At 38.5% G+C, this 14,868-nt stretch overlaps 1 protein-coding gene across 8 annotated transcripts in view; it reads left to right on the top strand.

Annotated features, from left to right (window-relative positions):
- The window catches only part of ZMYND11 (zinc finger, MYND-type containing 11), a 109,891-nt gene that overhangs the window by 84,243 nt on the left and 10,780 nt on the right, over window positions 1-14,868 (top strand). For all 8 annotated transcript variants that reach the window (XM_010585695.1, XM_010585680.1, XM_010585687.1 and 5 more), the window contains 7 exons: window positions 5,975-6,052; window positions 6,458-6,550; window positions 8,031-8,118; window positions 9,328-9,383; window positions 10,096-10,173; window positions 10,718-10,836; window positions 12,639-12,846. In XM_010585695.1, coding sequence (XP_010583997.1) covers window positions 5,975-6,052; window positions 6,458-6,550; window positions 8,031-8,118; window positions 9,328-9,383; window positions 10,096-10,173; window positions 10,718-10,836; window positions 12,639-12,846 — 720 coding nt within the window. The remainder of the gene's footprint in view (window positions 1-5,974; window positions 6,053-6,457; window positions 6,551-8,030; window positions 8,119-9,327; window positions 9,384-10,095; window positions 10,174-10,717; window positions 10,837-12,638; window positions 12,847-14,868) is intronic.

The raw sequence follows: 14,868 nt of genomic DNA, 5'->3' as shown, positions 1-14,868 counted from the left end.
GGGGGTAGGAATAGATACATACAAAAATCTCAATAGGAGACTATTGATCACACATTGGGGTAACTGACTATTATTATTTCTTTTTTAAAAAAAATAAAATTTTAAAATAATTTTATAGAAAGGCAAAATTATGCATGGTGACATATAGTTTGTCCCAGAGGAATAGATTTTGATTCATGAAACAAAAAGAAAGAATTATTCATACGGTTTCACTTGACTCCTACATTTTTTACAATCATCTGATCAGAGATTGATCTTCCATGCATGTGCTTTGCAAGGAATTATAACCAATTTACCTATCATAGTGGGTGTTTCAATATTTCTGGGTTTTGTATATATGAGAGTAAATTAAACTGTAGAGCTTAAGTTATTAAATGCTGTGCTGATAAGTATTCTATAAATAGGCTATTTCTGAGTTCTGGTACTGTACTAAGCATTTCATAGAGTACATAAAAATACAACATCATGCAGTTCACAATCAACTTTAGACATAATTTGACAAGTGAGAATGACTAACAAAGTTAGAAGCACAGAAAGATGAAGGTTACTTAAGTGAAGTAACTCAAGTACTTAGAGGCTTTTAGATACTAGCTGTCAGTCAGGATGGTTAATGTAAAATACAAGGAAGGAGGAACTTACTTTATGGGGTGTTATGGTAGGAGTTTGGTAGATAACTGTATGATGAAACATTCTATAAACATGATTTGGCATAATCACACAAATAATAGCCATGGATTGGTGGGTGAAGGGAATTCCTAGTATAGGAGTGATATTGGCACCACATGAGCCCACACCTGGGGACATGTTAGTGCTTGGCAGGTCCCTCCCATTCACCTTGCAGCCACATACACCTTTGAGTAAATCAGGGAGCCAGCAGAACTGGGCACTGCATAGGGCATATTTAATAAAGTATAAAGGAATTTGTCCACAGCAGTGAGAAAACTGGGAAAGCTCCACTTCAAGCCTTCTACCACCTTCTCTGTGCACATAAAAGCACATTTAATTCATATGATGCTTCATTTTCAGCAGGTGCTTAATGCAAGTACAAACCAACTTGTGGATTCAGCTGTAACATTTCCAGAAGCACCTAATGCTTTGAAATGTCTAGTTTAACTGTATATGGTCTTGAAAGAGGCAGGTCTTATGCCATATTCTGCTCATGCAGATGCTTTTCTGTATGCTGCTTAGGGTATATGGTGCGCTGGTTGCTCTGAGACCCATCCCGTGTGCCTGCGTGGCTGCATACCTTTCTTAATGGTACAGGAAACCTGAGGACCTGAGGGTTGGAAGTTTGAGAGGGCAGCAGAACAGTAAAGCTTTCCATATGTAGCACCAAATTCCTCTGGAAATTTAAGCCCTAAAAAAATCCAAGGGCCAGTGGGTAAAGCAAGGAGATTCTAAATAGCAATGGTGAATGTATGTTAGACTCACGCACATAGTTCCCCACTGTAGATAAACCCCTGGAAACCTGAACTGCTTCTGAAAACGGAACTGGTGCCTTAGAAACATGTATCTGTCATTGAGCAGCCTTCACCTAATCCATCACTGAACTGAAATGGAGCTCTTTGATGTGTATACACGTTACAGTTGAGAGAGGAAGGGAAAAAAAATATTCGTTAATGGGAGATTATAGGGAAACCTCTTTATATGGAGATAATGTAATTTAAATGCTTATAGCTAGACAGAAAGCTGGCACTAACACCTTGCATTTCTTACAGTTTCTCTATTTTTTTCTCTTCAAATGAAATATTGCAGCAACTGCAGCATAGTGACCATTGTCACCCTGGGAGTCGAGAGCTACATGCTAACTCGGGGTGCAAAGGATAGTTACTTCCATCATAAATGGTGCTTCTGCAGGATGGAGTGTTTCTTGGCAGTACCCCTAGCTGCTGCAAACCTCGTGTGGTTCATAAAGTCTTGTAGTGAATTCCTGCACTATAAGCATGTCAGAATTGCTAAATAAGTCATGCCTGCACAGTGCAATATATTGCTACCCTCTTTAACAGCTAAGCAGTATTATTAATCTGGAATATTGAATATAACGTTGTTAATGTAAATCCAACCTTCAGGTACCAGCTTCTAAGAAATAGATGTGCCGCAGAGAATAAGGCATACATAAGGTATTTCCTGCACCTACAAGCAGAGTTAGGTTACAGCCTTGGCCTTCCACCTACCAGATGTCATTAATCTTCTACATGAGGATTGCTATTGTGAAGCTTATTACTTCACTTCTACATCCCCTATGTAAACACGTATGCCTGACCAAGCCTTTCAGTTTTTCTTGATTAAAGCAGAAGAGTTGCAGATTTCTCTAAAAATGCCGTGACTTAGGAATCATCCTTGTTATGGGTTAACCCCCGTAGGCAGCTAAGCACCACACAGCTGCTCTCTCACTTCTCCCCAACTCCCAGTGGGACAGAAGAGAAAAGGAAGAGTAAAAGCAAGAAAACTTCTGGGTTGAGATAAAAATTGTTTAATAAGTGAAGAAATGGAAGAAGAGAGAAACAAAACAAAACAAGTGGTGCAAAGGCAATCGCTCACCACCCTCCATGGGTAGACTGATGCCCAGCCAATTCCCAAGCAAAAGATACCTAACCCCCTTAAACCCTTTCCTCTTCCTTTTTATTGCTGTGCATGACATTATATGGCATGGAATGTCTCTCTGCTTAGTTCACATTATCTGCCTGGTTGTGTCTCCTCCCAACCTCTTGTGTACCCCCCAATCTATTCACTGTGGCAGCGAGTAAGAAACAGCAAAGGCCTTCACACTGTGCAAACACTGTTCAGCAAGAGGTAAAACATCAGTGTGTTATCAACACTGTTTTGGTCACAAATCTAAACCACAACACCATATGAGTTGCTGTGAAGACAATTAACTTCATCCCAGCCAGACCTAGTACAATCCTATGTTAAGATAATATATCCCACAAATAGGTTATCTACAGGTATAAAGATCCTGCTAATCTTTGGGGGCTGGACTGAATCTTAGCAGTCTCCTTGAAAGAAACTTGTACTTAAACAAGGTTTGCAGTAGCATATCTTAGTAGATCTGACTGTGGGAAAAGAAACACAGTGGATTGTGGATCTTGCCACTTTTACAGATTCACAAGCCACCATCATTGTTTTCGGTTCCCAAAAGTAGGAAATTAAAAGACCTAATTTTCATTTAGACTTGCTTCTATATCACTCTGGCTATAAAGGGACCTGAAAGTGGATATATTTCCTTGTGTCAGAGCAATATAAATAGATTTTATGCAAAACATATCCCCCATCTAGTATTACCTATTTTCTTGCTTTAAGTGGCTCTAGGTTGACTTCTCTGAGAACACTACAAGTCTTCAAAATACAAAGTAGGGGTTTTTTAATTAAAAATTTACACATTTTTCATTATAGCTTCCAAAGAATGTGTGAATGGTACCTCCTAAAGGGCTAATCTTTGTTGAAAAGCAAATGAAGCAGTTGGATTATAACTTGCTTTCTACAAAGGGTGAGCAACCTTGCCATAAAAAGACATTTTGCTGGCTCATAGGCTCCAATTCCCTAAATTTATTACCTTTCAACATTTAGTAGAGGAACCTGGAGATCAAATTTTTCTTAAAATCAATCAGTGTAGGGAATTGAAGGAAAAGTGGAGAAATTCGAGTTTGCCTGAATTGGCAAGTTAATTATATCATTTTCATTGGTGCTTAAGATGATATTAATTGCTGACATCAATAATGATACAAAGCCAGCTATCTATCTTTTCTTATGATCTAAAGGATAAGACTGTAAACCATCTATCTCAACACAGTCTCTTACAAACTGTCTTGCCCAGCAGGGCATGAAAAATGGTTCACATGAATTCTGAAATACTTTCAAAGGATGATAAATTCAGAACCATGTCAGAAAAAGAGGTGTAGAAGGACTAGTCAGTGCAAGTGAGTTTTATTGTGTCCTAATAAGTCTCAGTCTTTTAAAATGCTGTGTCATTAGCAAGCATACAGCACTCCAGTGCCTGAAGTGACAAAATGACAGCAGCGTTTCATAATGCAGATAATTTAATGCACATTTGGGTTTGCATTTGCAGTAGCAATGTTGGTTTATGCAAAACTGAATAGGTTAATTGAATTCGGCAGAATGCACGTTCTCACAGCAGGCAAAGTAAAACATAAATATACAGAAGGTGATTCAGACATACAGTGCAGGGCAAAATTCTGTCTTGTTCCAGAGTTTCTAAGGAAGGTCAGGGAACCATTAATATTATGAAAATAATGCTTAAATGCACTGTAAGTGTTAGAAAGACCTAGTGCTGGCCCTTTCCACAATAGTGAGTTTTACTCAACAGTGGTACTGTCTTGTCAGGAAAAACCTATAGTGTTGTTATGCATACAGTGGTATCTTTATAGGTTCATGACTGAACCGATACTTCAGCACAGTTTGTAATGATTCTATGCATACAGTTAAGCAATCAAATAAACAGCTTTATTGGTAGTGCTGTGCACAATTTTGATTTAAGAAGGAGGTAGTAAATACAATCCCGAGATGTATAGGTTGTGCACTTGCTGTAGCACAAGAGCCAGCCTGTGATTTTCAGTGTCTTCAGTGTCTTGCAGGAGGAACATAAAGCAGAGGAGACACAATCAAATCCTATCAGGTTTTTTTTGCGCTAATGTGTAATTTTTACTCTTGCCAAGTAAATACATAGAAGTAGTTGCTCTGTACTCAATGTGTCTGCTCCCTCTATATGTTCAGAGTCATATATAAGTAATTGAGTAAAAAATAGCACACTTCTAGTAGTTAATAATTCATAAGTCTCATACCTCTCTTAGCTACCTATTAGGACATGGATTCTGTTTTTTCTTGTGTTTGCTAAGCAGCAGTCATCTGCACTATTTTGTGGATTTTCTAAAGACCATCAAAATTTGAGGATGCAGGTGTAACTGAGCCAGTTCAGCCCACACAGTTTGCATACAGGTGGTGATGTCAGGCATGAGAAGGGGAGAACTCAGCTTGGCACTCAGTGCATTTGGAGGTGTGAGGAGGAATAAATGTTTTTGCAAGAGATGTGAGCAGTTAGAAATCACTTCAGAATAATAACCCTGGAATTCATGCAGTTGTTTACTGTGCTTTTGTTTTGGAGAACTACTGTAGGCAAGAGCAAGGAGGAGATAGCACTTTTCAGCCAGCTGTTGTAAGGCCATTCAGAACTGTGCACAGCTGCTGTGACCTAGAATTGGAAAGGCTAGTTTGTAGGAGCACACTAGGCATTTGCAGAGAGCCACCTTCTTTTTAGCAGCACAATTTCTGTATGCAGTGCTTCCCACTAGCCTGTATTGACTTTGAAGGGTGGGGATAAGTCTCTATACTAGTCTAAGATGAGGAGGAAGAACCCTGGATGCTGAACTGCTAAAAAGAAGCAGTCTGTTCCAGAATCTGGATTAGATTTTGTGAAGGAAGAACCACAAAAATCAACAACTGCTATGTTTCTCGAGCAGTAAAAAGTGCTCTGAGTTTTTACTGGCTAGAGCCTATTTGACTTCCTCCTAGAGGGTGTCATTTTGCCTAGTAAGCACATAATTTGTAGATGGTACGGGATATTATTTTAAAAACAAGTTCTTATATTACTGAAAATAGTAATGCCTTGCTAATAAAAAGATCATTAAATAAATTTTAAACGGCTCCCTAAAATGCCTTTCTTCATTGCTTTATTCTAATTAGACACTTTTTTACCTGAGAGGTTTTGACAAAGTATTATGGTTACAAGTGGAAATAAAACCTGAAGTCCTCAGCCCAGACATAATTCAAAGCAACATATATAGTTGTTGTGATGTGTTAGTGTTACTAATTTCCCAGAAAAGATTTTCCCTAAAAAATTGTGTGATATGTGATTCAAAGTTACCTTTTCAAATAATGTTGTGATGCAGAGAAAATTTTTATTGGAAGAATTTTGAAGTCAAGTTTAAAATAATAATATGATCCTGTTTTTCTTTGACAGAGTATCAAGAAAAAAAACACAAGTAAACAAGAGATGAGCACATACCTGCGATTCATAGTCTCTCGTATGAAGGAGCGGGTGAGTCTGAAACAGGGAAGTTTATCGAAGTGTTGGGTTGCACTGTAGAGGGTGCATTATGGTTGGCCACGTGTGACTGTGCAGGGAGGAGGGCTACAACAGGGTGTCATTTTATTTCCCCTGTCATAAGCAGTGTGTGTATTTCAACATACACTTAGCAGATGTCATTGCTCCAATTAGTACCATTCTCACAGGAGTAGTTTAGGCATGGGCCTGTGGCTGCTCTGAAATGGACATTTTTCAGGTTTGAGACACAATCTGTCAGCTTGTGGATCCATAGTTTGGCCTTGTGTATTCCCCACCTGAAATATTCCAAACTATTGCATTTTTTTAATCTTTTTTTTTTGTGTGTGTTTTAAGCGGATTCTAAATGCAATAACTTACACTGTCTCATGGTCCTTTCAGGCTATAGATCTAAACAAGAAAGGGAAGGACAACAAACACCCAATGTATAGAAGGCTGGTGCACTCAGCTGTTGATGTTCCTACTATACAGGAGGTAGAGTGACTTGCTTGCTAACTTCCACACTGTTTATGGTGTCTTTTAACAGTGAAGATAAACTTTAAGGACAAAAGCACTAATCCTGTTTAATTCTCCTTATGGTCAGTATTTCACTATTGTATCCAGCATTGGATATGGGAGCTTAAAATTTCAAAATTTTCCTCATAAAAAGCTAACTGAGTAAAACCATTGAGTGGTGCCTAGTTTTCAGACATAGAATATCCTCAGTTCCTTTTGTAGTAAGGTTTTACTAGGTGCTGTAGGTAGCTGAAATCTTTAGAGAAAGTACCCTTTATCTAAAGTCACTGAATATGGACTTGAGTGCCTGTGTTTGCATCTCTGGCCCAATGTTTTTGACCATATTCCAATCTTAGTCATTATGCCTTTGTATAGGTGTCAGATTTATAAACATCTAAATGAGTCCTAAAGAACCAATCATTTGTTGATCACAAAAAAACCAAGACTCACTTGAAACATTGGGTTTGCATTAATTGTTCCAAAAATAAATATGTTGTCCTTTTTTCTGAGCCAAAGGTCTGACCATGACTCATGTAAATCAACTGCACATGACCAAAATGAACAGCATATTCATCTTTATTCATTGCTGCAACTGGTTTACTATGCAGTGCTGTAGTATATCTTGCCCTTTACAACCTTTACAACAACAAGATGTGAAAAGCCTTTGTTTTATTATTGTTATTGAACCACATGGATAAACAATAGCTTCACTGACAGTTTTGGAGATGAACACTACGGGCTGGCTTGAAGTACTGGCAACACTGTTTGAGCCTGAAAATAGGTCAGGCCTTCCTTTGACTGTGTCACCTTCATCTGCTTCCACAGAAGGTCTTTTGGCCTTGATAACGTCCTTGAAACGGATGATGTTTTGTTTGATGATTGGAATTCTCATAGGTGTTCTTGACAGAGCACAACTGAAAATGCTGCATTCCTTATGAGACAAAAGACCAGACTGGGAAAATGAACTCTATGGCTCCATGTAGGCATTTGTTATGAGTTTGGAAGACTAAGGCAATCAGCCTTCATTAGAAAACACTGACTCAAGTGAAAATCCTGGAAGTATAAAGGCAGTCAACATTGATTTGAAACGATCTCGTATTTTAAGATACAAAATCATCACTTCAGGGAATATATTTTAATTTGACCAAGTGTTCTGGGCCACACCTTATGAGGAAGCTACTCCAGATTTACCGTGTTATAATGAAGAAAAATTTTTTTAAACTTAGTCAAGTATTAAAGCACCTGTTTTACTTCTGGGCATTGTATGAAGGGACCAATGCAGCCAATGTTCAGGTACTACCAAACCATGTCAAAGAGTTGTAAGTATTCCTTCTGTATGCAGGAAAGACAGTGTCTGATCTGTGTTGCATAATGCAGATTTCTGTGAAAGCTTCTCTGCATAAAACAGGTAACAGCACTTTAACAGGTTTTTCACAGTCCTATGTTTTCTTTCGTGTAGAAAGTAAATGAAGGAAAGTACAGGAGTTACGAGGAGTTCAAAGCAGATGCTCAGCTGCTTCTACACAACACAGTGATTTTCTATGGAGGTAAAGTACTACATTTACTGCTTGCTTTATTTGATTTATCTTTATCTGTAGGAAACTCACAAGTTCAGGATTGAATTTGGTATTAGATAATCTCAAGTGTGGATGAGATCATCTGAGAGCTCCTAAAAATCAAAGTAAGCTACAAGAGGACTTTGCAGGGTCTTTTCTGGCCCACCTACTACACAACTTTTGTCATCCTCTCTGGCTAGGCCTGTTAGTGGGAATTTGCACCTTTGCCATCCTGTTTCTGCAGCCTAAGTCATAAGTCAGTTTATGCTGCAGATTTCTGCCAGTAGAGATATGTTGTTCTAGGGTGGAAAGTCGTCTGATCTCTGATGTGCTGTGTCAGCAGAAACATGTACTATAGACGTATTTTTCACTCCTGGGCAATATCTGCCGTATTGCAACAGCAAATGTAGGTACATCCACACTAGAAGTGTCCTGCTGGTGCAGTGTGTGGAGGTACAGAGAAGCTGCCAGCCACTGGGAAGGTAATAAGTGACTGTTTGATATGGTGGGACAGTCTGATTGGAAGAGGAAAACCGCCACCACTGTGTCCAGAAGCTATAGCCAGGTCCTGTAACAAGGTTCTTCAGAGCCATCGTTTCAGGAAGGACGTGGTTCTCCCCTGCAGACATGGCCCACATCAGGGAAACTGGAAGGAGGGTAGGACCAGTCTGTTTGCAGCATCAGAAGATCCACGGTGTCCTTGGTAGGGAGAGATGTGAGTGTGCTAATAGAGAAATACACAGGTGTAAAGGGAAACACATAGTGATAAATAGTCTGTGAAGGACTACTCTGAGCAGAAATACTTATGTGATTGTACCTGTGTTCCTCTTGAGTGGTGATAGCAGAGCATCATGTTTTAGGAGAATTGCAGTGTGTCAGTAAGACACTAGCAGGGAAGGAAACTGGATCCATATTAAGAGCAATCCTGTCTCCCTGCTGCTGCTCCTCAGATGTGTACTTGTATTGTTCAGTTTAAAAGCTCCCAATGGTATTTTTGCATATAAATATGAAAGAGAAAACAAATACAGAACTGATTGTTAGAAAATTTTAAATGGAGGGGTTATCCAAGTGACTAAATTATGTTTTGTATTCTCAAGCAACACAATTACAGCATGAAAGTCATAGCAATGACAGATGCAAATCTTTGTGAGCACTGTGATCATACTGTGATTGTTCATACCATTTATTTTTAATTTATAGCGGACAGTGAACAAGCTGATATAGCGAGGATGCTTTACAAAGACACATGTCATGAAGTAAGTAGTACCAAGTAACCAAGATGTAGGCAAGATATTTGATTTTCATTTCAGAATCTAAGAAAATTATTCTTCATATTACAAAAATAAAAAGCATGTGAAGTTTGTTATAAATTTCCCCTAACTTTCTAACAGCTGATTCAGAATTCCTTTTTTGTTTTTTTTTTTTGCAACTAGACTGTCATTTGGAAAATACCAATATTCAAATTTTAGTTTTGAAAATAATCTAGTAATTGGACTAGAAATAATTGTACTTGCTAATATAAATCAATCCTGAGGTGAGATTCCTACCAAATTCTGTAACTGGCATTGACACATTTCTCAACATTCAGAGGAGACCAAAAAATAAAGCTAGGGCAGCTGTCTTGCTTTCTCCATTTGTGCAGTTGAATTACTTCTTTCAGAATGTACTTAAAATAATTGATGAATTTAAAGAACTATTCTTTGCTTTTTAACTATAATAAATCAGTAAGAGTTGAATTAGTCTCCTCCCTCTGCCTTGTTTTTCTAAAACATGAATAACGTTTCTGCAGCTTGTCTGCCATCCACTCTCAGCTCACCTCAGTTTCACACCTCTAGTTTGCACAGACAGAAGTAACTCCACCAAACTAGCAAGCCAGGCTGAAAAATTTTACTACTTAAGAGCGAGGGATACTACTGAAGTCACATAAATAGGATTTTTTGGGCTTATTTACTTTGTTTTGTTTTTCAGCTGGATGAACTGCAGCTTTGCAAGAACTGTTTCTATTTGTCAAACGCGCGACCTGACAATTGGTTCTGCTATCCTTGTGTATGTTGCTGACACAGATTTTTATTTGTTTGCTTTTCTGTATAAAAGCCTGCAGTTTTGGTGTCATTAATGCATTGAATGTTCCATTTCAGTAGGCTTGTTTCAAAAGCATGGTTAAGACACTGTAAGTCTAGATATTTTACATAAGTGAAATGTTGATTGAAGTTCAAAGCTGTAACAATACAGGTTATAAAACTTGGTTATCAGCCAGTTACAACAGTCTCGTAAGAAAATAAGGAGCTTACAGAAATAAAACTTTGCTCCTGGATGAAGCTATAAAAACAGGTTTAATTTTGGGGCTGCTTAAGATCTCTGTTTTCAATAGACAGTTACACCCTTTTCAGACTTTGTATTTTTTTTACTTTGATCCAAGTGATACATCTAACAGGGAAATATGTATTGTAAGAAGAGAAAAATGAAAATAGCACTAGACATAAACAGCAACCATATTCTTAAGATACTAGCATAGTATTACAGCAAAATATTTGGGGGAGATATCAATACAATACTTCATAACCAATAATAAATACAACATTTTTTCCAGATACCTAATCATGAGTTGGTTTGGGCCAAAATGAAAGGCTTTGGGTTTTGGCCAGCCAAAGTCATGCAGAAAGAGGACAATCAAGTTGATGTTCGCTTTTTTGGCCATCACCACCAAAGGTAATTTATTAATTCCATGTGCTGCTTTTTACAAACAATACTTAAAAGAATGTATCTCATCTATCATGTTGTAAATCCTGGCTCAGCTAGTTGCCAACATTAGAAAGACTGAGTACTTTGCCATAATTGTTTCAGAAAATTTAAAGCTCAGTCTAATACACACAAAGTTTCCAACTGGCTTAGAGATTCCCTTTCCACAGTTGCCATAGGGATGTTACTTAATGCTATTTTAATTAAAGAAAGCAGGTGAACTTCAACTGTTTCTTCAAATCAGTAGCAGCCTGCTAATCCAGGCCAAGGTGAAAATTGGACAGAAATGTACTCTTACTACCAGCAGTGTTGACTTTGTGCAGTTTTCTCTTCTGAGCAGGCACATTGCAATTCTGTGTTTTAGGAACATAATATAAATCACAAATGTTTCTGTCTCACTGCTAAAACATTGACAGAGCTCCTGCTGTGAGCCAGTTTGCAATTTCAGAGAATAACTCTTTGCATTGGAAACTTCACTCTTAGAGATCAGTTTTTACTTCCATCTCCAGTTTTTTGTTCAGCATTTGGGGAGGGTTATAGTAGCGTTACTACAGTGGATGTACTGATTTTTTTTGCTCTTAGGTTTATATGCCTATAATGTGAGGAGAAGAGACATTTGCAAAGTAATTCATTGTTGTTGGGAAGGTGGTATTTTTTGGTGCATCCCAAAAGGGCCTAGGCAATTCAGTAACTGTTTTATGAGGCTGTTTATTTAAATTGCTTTTAGTGTAACTTGCACAGTACATAATGTAATAGGCATAAAGTGGGTAAAATATCTTTATTTGTGTCTCAATCACAGAATGATTTATGTTGAATCTGTTTGCAAATACAGCTTATCTCATTAATAGTTTTGGCATTAAGTTCACACAACTTCAAACTATTCAATAAAGTAACATGACACTTGTGGGATGAGGTGCTTGTAACTTCTTAAACATGTGCTGATAGAAAAGGCAAAATACATTTTACTAGAGTGCCATTGCTTAGTTACTGTGCTGGACTTGGACGAAAGGCCAAACTCCCGGTTGGTGTAAATTAGCATTGTTTCTTTGACTTCACTGAAATGAAATTTATGTTGCAAGAATTGAGAATCTGTCCACAGATATTGAATTTGTTACAGTATTTACTCTGTTATGTAGATGTGCATGGCAGTGACTCTTTAATATCCAGTGTTGCTTGCTATAACCTTTCAAAATGTCAAGAGCTGCCCGTCTAACTGTATGAGGACCTCTGAAAATATTTAAGAGGACAAAGTACCTTTGGAACCAAAAGCATGAATTCAGTCCCAAAGAGCATGACAATCCCCACATGAGTTCAGTCCCAATAGACAGGGGCCCAAACTACAAAATGTCTCTATTTGAGGTGATAATTTGGTACATTCCTTGACAATTTTAGCAAAGAGGTCAAGGGCTAAATTGGATTAGCATACGAACCTTCAGTAAAGATGTTTCTGTGTCTGATGCAGGGCATTTAGCAAGAGAGCAGATAGGAGATGTGACTGCTGTTGGTGCTGGGGCAGGTTTGTGGCTCACCAAAAAGGAAAGAGACTTTCAGCCATAGCAGCCACAGCTAACAAGTGCTTATAATAACACAAATGTCTAACGGTATGCAGTCTGGTTTTTTTCAAATGTGTTGAATATACAAAAATTCTGAGTAAAAAGGAATTGTCAGTGATTGGCCACTGTGAAAAACTGCTTCTGAAGTCAGTTTCTCAGGTCAAGATCCTTCATCTGTATTTCATGTTTCTGAACCTGTCTGTACTGTGTATTCAAAAGGGCCTGGATCCCCTCTGAAAACATTCAAGATATCACAGTTAACATCCATCGGCTGCACGTGAAACGCAGTATGGGGTGGAAGAAGGCCTGTGATGAGCTGGAACTGCACCAGCGTTTTCTTCGTGAGGGAAGATTCTGGAAATCAAAGAATGAGGATAAAGGGGAAGAGGAGGCAGAGTCGAGTATCTCTTCCACCAGCAATGAGCAAGTGAGTGCTGCCACAATGTTAGCAATAAGGGCAATTTATTAAAGGGTACAAAGATGACATTTTTGATTAATCTACTATTAAATTAGCCTTGTGTTCTGTCTGCAGTTTTGTGGTGACAAGAAGAGGGTTCCAAGGCCTATTTTCCCTATGTTTTGTAGCTCCATAATAGCAAGAATGTAGAGTTTTCCTCTTTCCTCAGTTTCTTGGATGACCTCTGGGAAGTTTCAAAATGTTTGTCACCTACAGCACCTTGATGAGACAGACCAAGATTTCTAAAGTTAAATAGGAATGTTCAAGTTAAATGTCATGGATATCAGATAGACTGCACACCTGCCTTCTTGGACTCCCATCAAGGGACAGCCCTGTAGCTGTTCAGCCTTTTCACAGCTGGAGTATGTTCACTTTGGACGGTATTCTGCGTTACAGATCCCTGAGTAACACCAGCAATGACATTGTCAGCAAGTCCAATTAAAGTTAGGTGCAAACGCTGCACTTGAGGACCATGTGACCAGCAACTGATTAAAGTCATTAAAAATAACTGCAAAACAAGAAAAATTATATTGCTTTAACAATGGTGAAAAGCTCAAAGGGCCAAGATACAAAATTTGCATTGCCATATGGAAATTCCCTTATCACAGCTGAACGTGGCTAGTCATTCATTGTACAAGAGGGTGTTATATATTCACTATTACTGACTTGGCAGTAAGATTTTCATAGCTTGCAGGATGCTTCTCTGTATTTTTGGCAGCCTTTGCCCTGGCAACATTTTCTTTCCTCATTTAAAACCACTGTCCTCTCTCTTAAGTCTGTATTTTAAAAAATCAGCATGTTTTGACCCTCTTCTTTTGCTCTTTTGTCAAACAGGTCTATCATCCAATTTGTAGCTAAAAACTTAAAGCTTATAAAACTGAATGTTGCTTGAAGGGGATGCTCCTTATCAAAGTGGCTTTAATTTTTTTTAGACTAGTTTGCTTAGCTAACCCTTTGTAGCCCCTTGTCGTGGTTTAACCCCAGCCAGCAACTAAGCACCACGCAGCCGCTCACTCCCTCCCTCCCATCCAGCGGGATGGGGGAGAAAATTGGGAAAAGAAGTAAAACTCCTGGGTTGAGATAAGAATGATTTAATAGAACAGAAAAGAAGAAACTAATAATGATAATGATAACACTAATAAAATGACAACAGTAGTAATAAAAGGATTGGAATGTACAAATGATGTGCAGGGCAATTGCTCACCACCCACTGACTGACACCCAGCCAGTCCCCGAGCGGCGATTCTCCGCCCCCACTTCCCAGTTCCTAAACTAGATGGGACGTCACATGGCATGGAATACACTGTTGGCCAGTTTGGGTCAGGTGCCCTGGCTGGGCATGAGAAGCTGAAAAATCCTTGATTATAGTCTAAACACTACTGAGCAACAACTGAAAACATCAGTGTTATCAACATTCTTCACATACTGAACTCAAAACATAGCACTGTACCAGCTACTGGGAAGACAGTTAACTCTATGCCAGCTGAAACCAGGACACCCCTTTATTTAATGCCGCATATGCAGACATACAACAATATATGATGAAGCAGGAAAACAGTCATAAATATATTTATGAAAGATAACAGTGGCATTTTCCCAGTTTTTGAGAAGTGTCGGTCACAGCATCTGAAGTGTCCATTTGCATATTTTCTGTTCCATCCCAACTGTTCATCCTTCACTTGGTCAATGCTTATACCTGTTTCACTGGTTTCCCAGTTACAGGAACATAAGAGTAGCCATCAAACTCAGTGCTCTGTAGTAATCTGCAGTATCCTGTCACTAACACTACCTGGTACTGGATGCTTCAAAGACAGGAGTAAGAACTTTTCTGTAAGCCATTGTAAGATAATATACCATCCACTTAGATCTCACCACTGTTTCTATGGGTGAAGATTGGCTTTTATTCTAAAGCATGAAGTTTCGTACCCCTCCAAGCATACAGTTATAATCAATTATAGCAAGTCTGGATAATCTTACCATCTTTACATATAT

This window comes from Haliaeetus leucocephalus, unplaced genomic scaffold, assembly GCF_000737465.1.
Source record: "Haliaeetus leucocephalus isolate CR32 unplaced genomic scaffold, Haliaeetus_leucocephalus-4.0 Scaffold0, whole genome shotgun sequence".
Lineage (NCBI taxonomy): Eukaryota > Metazoa > Chordata > Aves > Accipitriformes > Accipitridae > Haliaeetus > Haliaeetus leucocephalus.
This window is presented reverse-complemented; position numbering and strand designations above follow the sequence as displayed.